Source organism: Ananas comosus, linkage group 1 (assembly GCF_001540865.1).
Source record: "Ananas comosus cultivar F153 linkage group 1, ASM154086v1, whole genome shotgun sequence".
Classification (NCBI taxonomy): domain Eukaryota; kingdom Viridiplantae; phylum Streptophyta; class Magnoliopsida; order Poales; family Bromeliaceae; genus Ananas; species Ananas comosus.
Window position 1 is genome coordinate 13,040,768 of NC_033621.1, and position 12,410 is coordinate 13,053,177.

Consider the following 12,410-nt stretch of genomic DNA (forward strand, 5'->3'; position numbering starts at 1 on the left):
AACAGGGACATATTTGAAAATATGAAAATTTTTGTAAGGATGACATATGAAAGTTGAACTTTGTAGAGATATATTTGCAATTCATTATGTTTGCGGGGCCTGTATGAAATTAATCCTAATTTCTATTATCCAATCTTAATGCCTTGATCAACACTAACAACATTTACTACTTGTGTATGTAAGTGGTTCAAACATTTTCACAAGGAAATTAAAAGAGTAGCCATTTGAGTGTGTGTGGTCCAGAGTCTCTTATCAGTTGACCTGCAGGCTGGTGGACACACAAGTGTGCACAAAAATTATACGGGCAGACTCGACGCGGAGAGACAGTCTAATCAATCATTCATTATGTTTTAAAAATTATGCATTGCAGATCATTTTCTATAAAATAATATTTTAAATATCGGGTTAAATAACAATCTGAAAATATTATTGAGTCGCAAGTCGCCAGTGATCAATCACTGATTGAACCAGTAATGCCAGCATAATGTTACAGATATTTAACTAGTATCATACTTAATTATAAAATGCTGAATTTTTGGTCCAACTTAAATAGATATAAATTTTCAAGTTTCACTTATTAGAAAACTAATTTGTGATAATAGAAAACAAAATTAGCTAAACTGATTTTAGGTTGTTGAAATTTAATATGACTTGATAAGAAAAAAGCCGACTGGTTTGATTAAAATCAGAGTAGTTTACCGGTTCGATGGTTGAACCCTGGGTTAAAGGATTGAACTGAATCGCTTCATAGGTTGGGTAACGGTGGGACCATTTTGACTTAGTTTTTTTTAAATCATTACCATAAAAAAGCACACCATTATAACCAAAAAAAAAAAAAAAATTGTTGAGCACATGAATTTGTCCTGTCTTGTCCTATTCGTGGTCCATCACGCGAACAACATGAATTTCAAAGCTGCGGATTTGTAAATGGATTGTGTTACATTGATAAATAGAGGGAGATTTTTTTTTCTTTTTATTTTTTTGAGAAATAGGTAGCACGCTATCCTGTAGCTTCGTTTATTTTATTTAAAAATAAGCTTAGCTGGAAATGTGAATCAACTAGGATTCGAATTTGGGTCTCGGATACTAACCACCAAGCCCTTTGCCACTTGCTCTAGGGACAGTCGGTAATAGAGGGAGATTTTAATTCAGGTTTTTGTCTCTTGCTCTATCAGGTGTTCCATACAAATGTATGAGATGATAAATTATTTAATTTTCTTTAAAATTACGAGAATAAATATAATTTGGCCTCTATTTAAAAATAATTTTAGAGGCAATTTAAATTTAGGCCCAAAATAATATTGGAAGTATTTAGGCTTTACCCAAAGCCCAAAGTTGTGTGTGTTTAATTTGTGTGTGCAATTATACATTTGTATGTTTTCGGACAATAATGCACACAAATAAACAATGCATTTTGTTTTAGCATTTTTCATTATCATACAATTTAATGAATATTTTGATATAATTTTTATATATTATAGTAGATATACTTTTACATATTTTTCATTTATATATATATATTTTTTAAATGGATCTAAAGAAAGGAAGGCCAAAGCTTGGCCTAACTAGGAATGCAAACAGGACGCATCGATGAGTGCGAGAGGTCTCCAACCTTCTGTCCAATTTCTTGTCGGGTGAGACGAATTCAGGACGGATTAATATTTCTTATCGATTTAGGATGAATTAATTTTTATTCTATTCGACCACCATTTACCGCTCCATTCGGGACATATTGAGATGGGAGCAAATTTTCGATTAATTTTTAGCGGATCAGGGCAGACGAAAAAGAGAAAGAAATTTTTTGTCTCCTGCTTTACTTGTCAGCAGATCGGAGTAAATTCAAGATTAATTACATTTTTTTATATAATTCCGTAAATATTCACGTGTCGGATTCGATCCCTTGTTTTTTTCAAAATACTTTCAAAAAATAGAAAAGCTGAAACTATGCAGTTTTTATCTTAAAATAAAATTAGGAACAAAAATTTGAGCTCTAAAATAAGATTAAATAAATAAATTATTAAATAAGAAAGAAGAGCCATGCGGCTAATTTAAAAGAAAAAATTGCAGGGTCAATTGATCTCGTGGGATCGGAAAACACCCATTTCGCGAAGAGGTCAGTGACAATCGAACTCTTTTAAGCGTAGTTTTTAATTTTAATTTTAATTTTAACTTTAATTTTCTTTTTTATTTTCATCTCCTTGCTATTTATATTTGTCACAAGCTTAATTTCACAGCAGCTAATTAAATCTTTGCTGAAGAGGAGTTAGATTCAAAGTTGGTGCATCAGTAAAGGGGATTTTGGTGAATTTTTTAGGGTTTTTTTGGGGCCAAAATTGTTTGTTGGTACTTCTTGGAAAAGCACTTTTCTATCCATAGAGATAGAGTGGAAGCAATTTCCCAGAAAATCATGGCAATTTTAGGGGGACAAAAAAAAAAAAAAATCATGAAAAATGGTCATGGGAAGAAGATCAATGCTTCAAACATACTGTAATTTGGCGGACCGAATGCCATGCGTTTTAATGTACTCTTCGGGTTTGTGTTTGTTAACACTAAACAACCACTGTATCTGGAAATAGCATCAGGTTTTAGATTAATATGCGTAGAATGAATATAGATTATAAAGCGAAGTTTAGTTAAGTGTAAAAGAATGTAATTTCTTTTTTTGGTTGATTGTATAGAAGTAGTATAGTTAATATCTCACATATTAATGATTATCAGCAATTTCCAAGAAATGATATGCGTTTTAATGTATGTATTATTTCATTACTTTCTAATGTTATATTGGCAAAGATGCTAAAACTGAATCATACTCAGAAATATTTTTCTCGTTTGGAATAAATATATTAAGGGTACAGTTGTTATATGTAGCCATTAATACCATGAATCCGTTGAAGTTCTTCTTCTGTGACTATAAATAGCTTATCGTTATCTCTTATCACTTCAATGGAGTCGATCTCTGCTGCCTCTTCATTTGTAATGATCGTGCAATTTGTGTCGATTCGGAATTTCTCTCCTGTTAATAAATAAGACGTCAGATTTCAAAATGAATTTTCTAAACAAATACTGTTATATACTGAAGAAATGAATAATACATACCAATAATCACTTTTAGTTCTTCCATCGTGTTTGGCAAATTTAGAAGTTTCCCAGCTTCTGAGCGTGGATTTCGCAAAAATGGATGGCCCTTATGAAGACTAACTCTCGGACAGATTCCATCTCTTATATTCAAATTCGTCATATGTCGTTTTCCTTCCAATGTCCTCGTTTGCTGAAATGCTTTTGGCGATTCGAGTATTGCTATTGGATAACCTACTTCTCTCTTTTGTAGCAATTCTTGTAAAGCTTCCTCTGTCATTTTCCCCTTTTCCCATAAATTATGATTTACGTTTTCTATGCTTGCTCCATTCATGATCAAAAACTTAACCATGTCCGCGTTGTCTTCGTCCAAGGCAATTTGTAGCGCTGTTAACCCTTCGTGGTTTTCTGAATTGATGTCTAGACCATGTTTTAATAGATCCTTCAATGCAGTAAGATCATTTCGTTTTGCTGCGAGGCAGAGAAGATCACCCCCAGTGTGGGGATCGGAGATGCGCGCAAAATGGTATAAGATGTTGAAAATTTTGTGATGCTTTGTACTGATAGCTAGCCATAGCGGGGTGTCTCCATTAGTATCTGTTGTTGTAATTTGGTTGAATCAGGATGATGAAAAGATGTAATTTTAAAGTCGGAAACCTTTGGGTTCGAGTTGCTTACCTTTGATGTTTACATTGCAAGCATGCTTGAGTAGAGCCAAAACACAATCCTCATGTCCCTTTGCTGCTGCTATGTGCTGATGGTACAGAAAGTTTTAGTAAACAATGAGAATTAGTGACAAGAAATTCTATGCATGTACACGCATGCTTGCTTGCGTGCATCTAATTTTGGTGTTTGAGTAACACATCTATGTTTGAGACATTGAATTGTGGAAATTGATTTGGTTTTACTATACGAATAGTAGGATTTAAACTGGTCGGTCATCAATCATTTACTTGTTAAGAATAATTTATCTTGTGATAATTATAGTATATAGTTTTACTTATTGGCTCCCTCCTAAACACCAAGAGCTGAAGAAAATGTGTTTTAGATAGGAGATGGTGATAAAATACTTGGTTAAATTAATAACTGTGGTGTTTCGGCATTGAAGATCGTACCAGTGGTGTCCTTCCTTTGGAGTCGCCGATATCAGGATCCATACCCACCTTAAGAAGATCTTCAAGCAAGCTACTATTGCCCGTGGCAGCGACGGTCAGGAGATTGCATGGTATGTTGGCTTCATCGTATTCTCCACTCTCTCCTACTAAATCCTCGACTTTGATATCCTTAAATTCAATTTGATGCTGCAAATACGTCCGAAATCACGACATGGTAAATTGTCATGTTACTATTTTGAAGAGGGGAATCTAGTGTATTAAATTTATGGAGGACATTTATGGAAGTTTAGAGGATTTTGTAGGTCTATTTGTATGCAAGCATCTCAACTAGTTTTATTAGAAGTTACCTTAAGAAAGTTTTTGATGATTACTACGCTGTCGTCTTGTTTGGCCTGCATGACTTCTTTGAGTGTGCTCTGCTTCAATCTTAGAAGCTGAGAAAGAGTTCTTGTTCGGAACGTAAAGCTTTGCGGCCTATCACAGAGTGCACTAGCTTCTCCAAATATATCCCCTGTACTTAAAACTCCTACCACTTGTTCTCCCTCTTCGTTTGAGTACACGATTTCCACTTCACCGGAGACCACAATATAGACATCATCTGGCGACTCATTTTGCATTATAATATCTTCTCTAGGAGGTATATATTCAGGTTTCATCTTCGTCATCTATAAAGTATTTTGAGTAAGTATACTTTTTTTTTGTAATTTTGATGTATTTACAGAAGCAGAGAGAGAGAGAAATTCTTACCAGGAGTAAGAGCATTTCCTTGGACACGCCTTTAAAGAGATAGACCTCCTTGATGAGCGGTAGGAAGAGGTGCTCGCAGATGCTTTTGCATATAGACTTGGGTAGTTGGCCCATCAACTGCTGTTGATTTAAGCTCTCTGCTCTGAATCTAAGGCACATATAAGCCATTATCTGCTCCTTCAGACGTGGGGGGAGATGGTTCCGGCATACAAAATTTGATGCAGCACGTATGCTGTTCCTCTGCAATTTTTAGACTAGATGAGCTCAATGAACACAAATTAATCATCTGTTAAATATTATAGCACTTCTTTAAACCATCTCTCTACTCGACACTATCAATTATTTCGACTCGTAGAAGTGCTGCATGAGTAGATCTCTTTTCAATTAACATCCTCTAGTTGCTTCCGACGAGAGGTGCTAAGTTTGTGGGACAAAAGCTTATTTCGGCTTCTCACCACAGTAGAAGATTTTATTATTTTTTTTGAGTCCATCGAAAGGATTCTATCTTTTCTGAATGATTCTGTTATCAGTGTGAGTTATGATTGCTCTTACAAATTCCATTGTGCGCCGAGTTCCTTCGACGACCAAATTCGTCATGTTCCCGATCAGGTAGGCAGTCAGGCCGAGGTTGAAGAGCATGTAGAAAATGTTAAAAATCATCTCCCTCGTGTTCTCGGCGTGAAGGTCTCCGTAACCAACTGTGGTCATTGTAGTGATGGACCAGTAGACGGATGATATGTAACGGATCCACAAGCTAGCTTCACGGAAGTTCGGGATGACCGCGCCGATCCATGTCTTTCCTTGTTGCGGGTAACGGTCCGCTAGCAAGTAGTAGAGGCACCCGGCACAATGCACCAGGAAAACCGTAACCTGCACCGAACATTTTTCTCTTTCAACTCAGGCTAGTAGTTAAGTGAAAATCAAGTCCTCGAAGTTTGATCTCGGTTCCAGTTCATTCTCAGGATTTCAATCATAGTGATGTGGAACCTAAAGTTTAAAAAACTATGCAAGTAAACCAGGAAAATGCAAGTAAATCAGGATCATATTTTGAAACTGAATTTGTAATTTGAAACTTCTTGATGTCATCTGCTTATCTATGAGTAACTTATAAATAGACAACTCTTAATTTTTTCTTTTTCTTCTTCGCATGCTCAAGTTTTGGGACTTACAGATTCAACAAAAACAATAGAGTATACACATTCGGGTGCTTTTTTTTTTTGTTTTCTCGCAAGATTAAAGTAAAATGAAAAGCCTACTACTAACCGACAAGAGCCTAGCACATCTTATCCAGAAATAGCTGAACCTGATGTCCTTTTCAAGCCTGCATTTATACCACACAACTATTATGCTGACATTTTTTCTTTTTTTTTTTTCCAATGGAGAAACAAAGAGCCGGTGTTTCAAACTTGGAATTTTGTCGATGGAAACATTTGCAACGCACCTTGTGAATAACTGCTTCACTTTCCTTAGACGCCAAAGCCTTAGCATGCCCAGCAGGCTGTATGAGACACTTTCTTTTACGTCTCTTGTAAATAAGTAACAGAGACCTTGGAACGGTATTGTCGAGGCCACATCCATGATGAACCATGTTGAGAGATACCTGGATAAAAGATTTTGATAGAGATATTCATCTGATCCTTAGAGATTTTTGTGGTGATTGTGACCAAGGTGGAAATTTGTTCAATCACCTCTTATATGGCACCTTAGTTGAGAGTTTATATGTAGAGTAGCAGAATATTTAAGCCGTATTATATAGATTATGACCGATGTTTGCAATTTTAGTTAAAAATCAAGCACTAATTGTTTGATAATTGCTAAAACGAGCTATGATATTTTGACGTTGGAAGATTGTTTATACAGCAAATTCTATAACTTTTGAGCTGTAATGGTTGTATTATGCATCACCGAATACCTAGTCTAAAAGTAACCAAAGCTTGCGACGAATGCCTAATTAGTGGCTCCTAACGCTTTTCAAATACTGATTGAATTGTGTTTGTTTTCAGTGTTCAACTTGATATCTAGCTCTCATCACTAGTTTGATTCTGAGTGAAGAAATTTGCAATAAGGAATGTCCTGTTGCTTGGTAAGTTGTTAATATTATTTCACATATTACTACAATATTGTCGTTCTGTTATCTCCTTGAGAAGTAATTGCTTCAAATTTTACTCTCTCTCTCTTCTTTTTTGTTTTGCAGAGATATCGTCATTGGATTATGAGTTACCGGATTTGGCATACTCGACTGCAACAAATCTCCTCAGAAAACATTGATTTGGACTAGTCACGGTACATGGAACTGATGGTGATTCTTAATGTTAGTTAAATATGATGATCAGGGTAAGTTTACTCTTTTCCTGTTACAAGTTTAGTTCTACGGCTTTAATATATGACTCTCCTGTAGTGACTGTTGCTTGAGTAGTTAATCGTCATGCTACAAAGTAGTTGAAAAAAAAGCCCTTAAAACTCGAACACCTGTATGAATCGATACTTCACGACTTGCCCCTTATTATTTATTACTATATGGTCGTGAAAAAGAAAAATAATCCAAGATAGAACACTCTTTTAAGTGCAGAACCAACATGTTGATCATATCTCAACTATAAACCTCACATGTTTTAGTCTTATGTGTCCCATAACTTAATAGCTGGGACCCTGCAGTGTTGTATATATATGAGGAGCTCAGTGTAGACACGTTAGGTTTTATATTGCAGAGTTTTCTCTGGCATCTTCTGATCCACAAAATTATTGGACTTGTCACAAGCACTAAATACGATGTTTCTTCTATTTAATTGTCATTTAGTTTGGTGAGTATGATGTGTCATCTCAAAAAATAAAAAAAATCAAGAAAAACATATGGTACTGATGATCCTTCCAAATCAGAAAAATGCCATGTAATATATTTCATTTATTTGAATTATTTACTATCAATCTAGTTTTCTTAGTACTCAGTTGTAGGTGAAAGATCCTAAATGTGAATTAAGACTTTACTATCATTGGCCAAGTTAACATAGACAAAATTACTAACTTGAAGCAGGAATGAGATCATGTCTCTACGGAAAACATACCTAACAGCAATCTTCTTTCGGTCCCAGACAAGCAGTTGTGTCCTCGAGTCGATGTAAGCCACGAAAAATGTTAAGACTATGTCGATGGCAAAAAAAATATTCACGATATTGTCAGCTATGTAGAGTCCTCCCTTTGGAGAAGCATCCATGAACGCAACCTCGAAAGGGTAGACCCATGCTGAGTATGCTACGAGGATCACCATGAACGTCTCCCAACACCTGAAACGAACAAAATTCAAATGTTTCAGCAAAACTTAATCGCTTTCTTATCTTAAAGTTGCATAGATCTCAAGATGTTTGCTTGTTACGCGTATAAGTGACTGCTAACATCTGCATGCATGCAAGTAAGTGTATTTAATAGAGCATGAAACTAGGCTGACAAAATATTTACCTGTATCTTGAATCCATAGGTGAGATAATTTTTCCCCGCGAACTCGACTGAGCCCGGTTGTAGTCGGTCGCGCCCAAAGGGGGGAGTATGAGCTTCGAGAGATTACGAAGGGTGAAGGATGCCGACTCCTCATTCTTGCTATACAATCTTGCGTCGCCGCGCTTTGGAAAACTACATCCTCCGTCGCTGATCTTAAAACTTGGGTCCTCCATTGGTGAGCTTCTCGGAGTAGAGATTTTGCTTCAATGCCTTATCATCTCTCTATCTCTCTCTCTCTCTCTCTCTCTCTCTCTCTCTTCATTATATAATTCTTCTGTTCAGATAATTCAGAAAGGGAGGCCACAGGCTCAAATAATAGAGCTGGGGAGCACTGCAAAAGAAAAAAAGTGGTCCACTGAAGGGCCCAACATGAGGAATATGTGGACTTGGTCATGTGTTATGCTGTTCACAGGAGTTGATTGTTGATGGTGGATATTAATCCCTCATGTGGTAGGTTTGATGGGTGAGTTCCTGTGGCCAAAACCCAGTTTGTATCTTTGTACTAGATTTCTCTTTTAAATGGAATGTACTATAGCTTTTAGTGCGAAAAGCATATTAAACTCCTCAATTAATTAGTTTTCTCTTTTCCGTGTTTAGTTAGAGTATGTACTTGTGCGATTTATGACTTACTGGTGGAAGAAAGTGACTTAAAATGCCGACTTTTCTCATGCAGATGCTGAATAATAATGAGATGACTACTACGTGACAGCGAAGGAACGATGGACTTGCAAGAAGAATATCTGGGGAGAGTGATGATGGATTCAGTCTCTGTTGTTCTTTTTCGCTGTCAAATGGAATTCGTCGGCAAAATCTCTGAGAGGTATTCGAGGGGCGGAAATTGGTGTGGCCTTATCTGTTTGAACTTTCTACCGTGCTCGAGATTCGTCTTATGTGAATTCGAAATCGGATCTGTTGGATTTGTCTTTTTTTCGGTAAATTGAACTCTGATTGTGTCTGAATTATGCAGTGTTTTGTTGCAATTAGAAGTGCTTAACATTGCATTATATCAATTTGTCAGCAAACTCTCCACACTGTTTTTTCTTCGTTTTTGGGCAAACACAGAAGAAGTTTTTCTTGCTAGAATGAAAGTAGTCATTTTGTTGTTGAATATATATATACATTAGTTGATTTTAAAGTGATAAATACATTTTCCATTATTTGTTCTTCTGCTTTTGAGAATACCGATATATTTTGGTATCGATGTTTCCTACTGATATTTGTCCTAAGGCCCCTTCGGTACTGTAACGCTCTAATAGTCTCACATCGGGTGAAAAATTGATTCTGATTAGAATATATAATACTTACACGCTAGTAATAATAACTGGACTTAAGCATTTTGAGTTGGTGGTTTGGGCCCAACGAGCTATTATTACTGGCGGGTCGGGTTGTTGCAATTGGTATAAGAGCGGAATACCAGTCAGAAGTGTGAGAGCTAAGTGTTATATGGGACAAAGTGTTACACCGACGGATTTGGTGAGAGCTAAATGTTATACAAGGCAAAGTACTACACCAACGGTGGTAATTCTGGTCTGCATCTGTGATCTGGTTTGGATCCGACGAAGATTGATTCTGATTAAAATACACCCAATAGTCTCATATCGAGTGAAAAACTGATTCTGATTAGAATATATGAAGCCAGATGTATGACTTACGAATATTTTCTAAAAGTTCTCAATGATGGAAAGGCTAAAAACCTGATCAATGGGCCAACACTGTTCTTTGCAAAAACACCGGCCCAATAGTGCGTAAAATAATTAAGGCCCAGCCCAACCTATTGGGCCTCTGATAAGCCCAAATTTCGGTGTCAAACAGCAGGGGCGTAATTTATAGACTTTGTTTGGAATTGCAGTGAGAATGCATTATGTCGGATAAGAAAATGTGATAAAAAATATTTCGATATGTTCTCATACAACATATGACATTGTATAAATCACAATAATTCGATTATGAAAACGAAAAAGCATATCTCCATATATGCTTTTACCTAAATTTTTTGTCAAATAGCGTTAGATAGCTCTTAGTCTTAAAAGTAACCAGAATCCATACAAGTACATAACGCACACCGTTTCTCCATCTATCAACTTACACTTTCAATTTGATTCGAGTTCTTTTACATAAAATAAAAGGTTACTTCACAAATTTCTTATTTGCACTACTAACACATAAACTTATTTGTGTTACGCAGTAGCAGCTATTTTATATGCGAGTTTCATGTGATTATATTGGAATTTGCCTACCCAGGATGTTCCAAGAGTGGGTATTAAGAAGGCGAAAATTTTGATTTATATCTAAATACAGAAGCATTTCGACTTGTCAGCTTAGTTTTGCCTACCTCCTCCTCTAGTTAGGGAGGAATTCCACACTATCACACTTGCACCACGTCATTGATAACAAGCTAATCACATTCATTCTTTTCAGACAAAAGTATAATAAAAATATTTTTTTACAATCATGATGGTACCTATATCCCTATAAAAGAAAATATTTGATTGGTTTGTTATGCCACGTCACCAATATACCTGTCGTATTCTAGAATTTTTCCTAGTTAGGGGTGGCAATCCAGCTCGCCGTTCGCGAGCCAGCTTGTGTTCGACTCGAAATGAGCTCGAGATCAAATCACTGGTTTAGTAAACAAGCCGAGCACGACTTGAAATTTTCAGGTCGTTTAATAAACGAGAATACGAGCTGGGGTCAGCTCGCTCGTGTTCGGCTCGATAACAGCTCGAATATACATATATTTTATATTTATATATATAAATTAATAATTATATATGTATATAATATAAATTTGGGAAAACTACTTCAAATACCCCCCGTGGTTTCGCAGTTTCTCACTTTAGTACCCTATGGTTTAAAGTGTATCAAGCTAGTACCCTGTGGTTTCGCACTTTCTCACTTTAATATCTTATGGTTTAAAGTGTATCAAGTTAGTACTCTGTGGTTTCATTTTTGTATCAAGTTAGTACCCTATGGTTTCACTTTTTTCTTTTTATTATTCATTTCGGGGTATTTTTTCGTTAAATCAGTGACAAAGTTAAAACTAAGGGTACTAAAACGAATATTCAATAAACCTAGATAGGGTATCTGAAGTTTTTTTTGTATATAATTTAACGAAATATTAAACCACATGTACTAAAGTAAGAAAGTGCGAAACCACAGGGTACTAACTTGATACACTTTAAACCACAGGGTACTAAAATTAGAAAGTGCGAAACCACAGGGTACTAACTTGATACACTTTAAACTACAGGCTACTAAAGTGAGAAACTGCGAAACCACAGGGGAGGTATTTGAAGTTTTCCCTATAAATTTTTATTATTTGATTTTTAGCCCAACCTAAATATAAAGCCCAACTCAATTATAAAACAAATCATTTGTATGTAAAATTTCAATCATTAGACGAATGAGATCTTATAAATTTATTTTCTATATATATTCTTTCTAATCATTTTAAAGTCTCATTCATAAGCTAGCTCGTATTCGGCTCGATACTTTAACGAGCCAGAAACGAGCAGAACACGAGCCGACCCCAGCTCGCTTGTATTCGGCTCATTGACACCCCAACCTCTAGTGGTTTAAAATGTTGGCTTAAATGGGCCAGCATCCTGTCCTATGGCGGGAGGCCATGTGGGCCGAGTCATGTTCGAAATGGCGTGAGGCTGGGTTGGGCCGAGTCATGTTCGAAGTGGCGTGAGGCCAGGTGGGCTGAGTCACAATCGAGACCCGTGGGCGCTGTTTCTGTACGCTTTAAGTGAATTGGTTGCGTATTTCTAACAGCTCGAGCTTTTGGGATTAATGGTTAGCGCCAACGATCCGACAAGTGGTATCAGAGACAGAGGTCACGAGTTCGATTCCTGCATGCTGCCAATGTGTGCAGGTGCTGGAGGCGGGATTGTTGGCTTAAATGGGCCAGCATCCTGCCCTGTGGTGGGAGGCCATATGGGCCGAGTCATGTTCGAAATGACGTGAGGCTGGATTGGG

The 12,410-nt window shown here is 36.5% G+C and overlaps 1 protein-coding gene and 1 long non-coding RNA gene across 4 annotated transcripts; one reads left to right on the forward strand and one right to left on the reverse strand.

Moving 5' to 3' along the window:
- On the forward strand, nucleotides 1,988-9,572 carry LOC109713701. Of its 3 annotated transcripts, none has more exons than XR_002217153.1 (7): nucleotides 1,988-2,113; nucleotides 4,124-4,300; nucleotides 6,941-7,020; nucleotides 7,132-7,271; nucleotides 8,410-8,604; nucleotides 8,712-8,892; nucleotides 9,103-9,572. It is a non-coding gene; the product is annotated as an uncharacterized LOC109713701 (long non-coding RNA). The 3 variants fall into 3 exon arrangements; XR_002217150.1 differs by having other exon boundaries at nucleotides 4,184-4,300; XR_002217151.1 differs by lacking the exon at nucleotides 1,988-2,113 and adding an exon at nucleotides 2,200-2,532 and having other exon boundaries at nucleotides 4,184-4,300.
- On the reverse strand, nucleotides 2,756-8,722 carry LOC109713695 (potassium channel AKT2). Its single transcript, XM_020237875.1, has 11 exons — nucleotides 8,391-8,722; nucleotides 8,000-8,218; nucleotides 6,379-6,537; nucleotides 6,201-6,258; nucleotides 5,490-5,807; nucleotides 4,938-5,177; nucleotides 4,538-4,855; nucleotides 4,191-4,376; nucleotides 3,754-3,829; nucleotides 3,097-3,672; nucleotides 2,756-3,013 (listed from the first exon to the last, which is right to left on the reverse strand). Exons 1-11 carry the CDS (start codon nucleotides 8,600-8,602, stop codon nucleotides 2,859-2,861), a joined length of 2,517 nt encoding a protein of 838 aa, XP_020093464.1. The 5' UTR covers nucleotides 8,603-8,722; the 3' UTR covers nucleotides 2,756-2,858.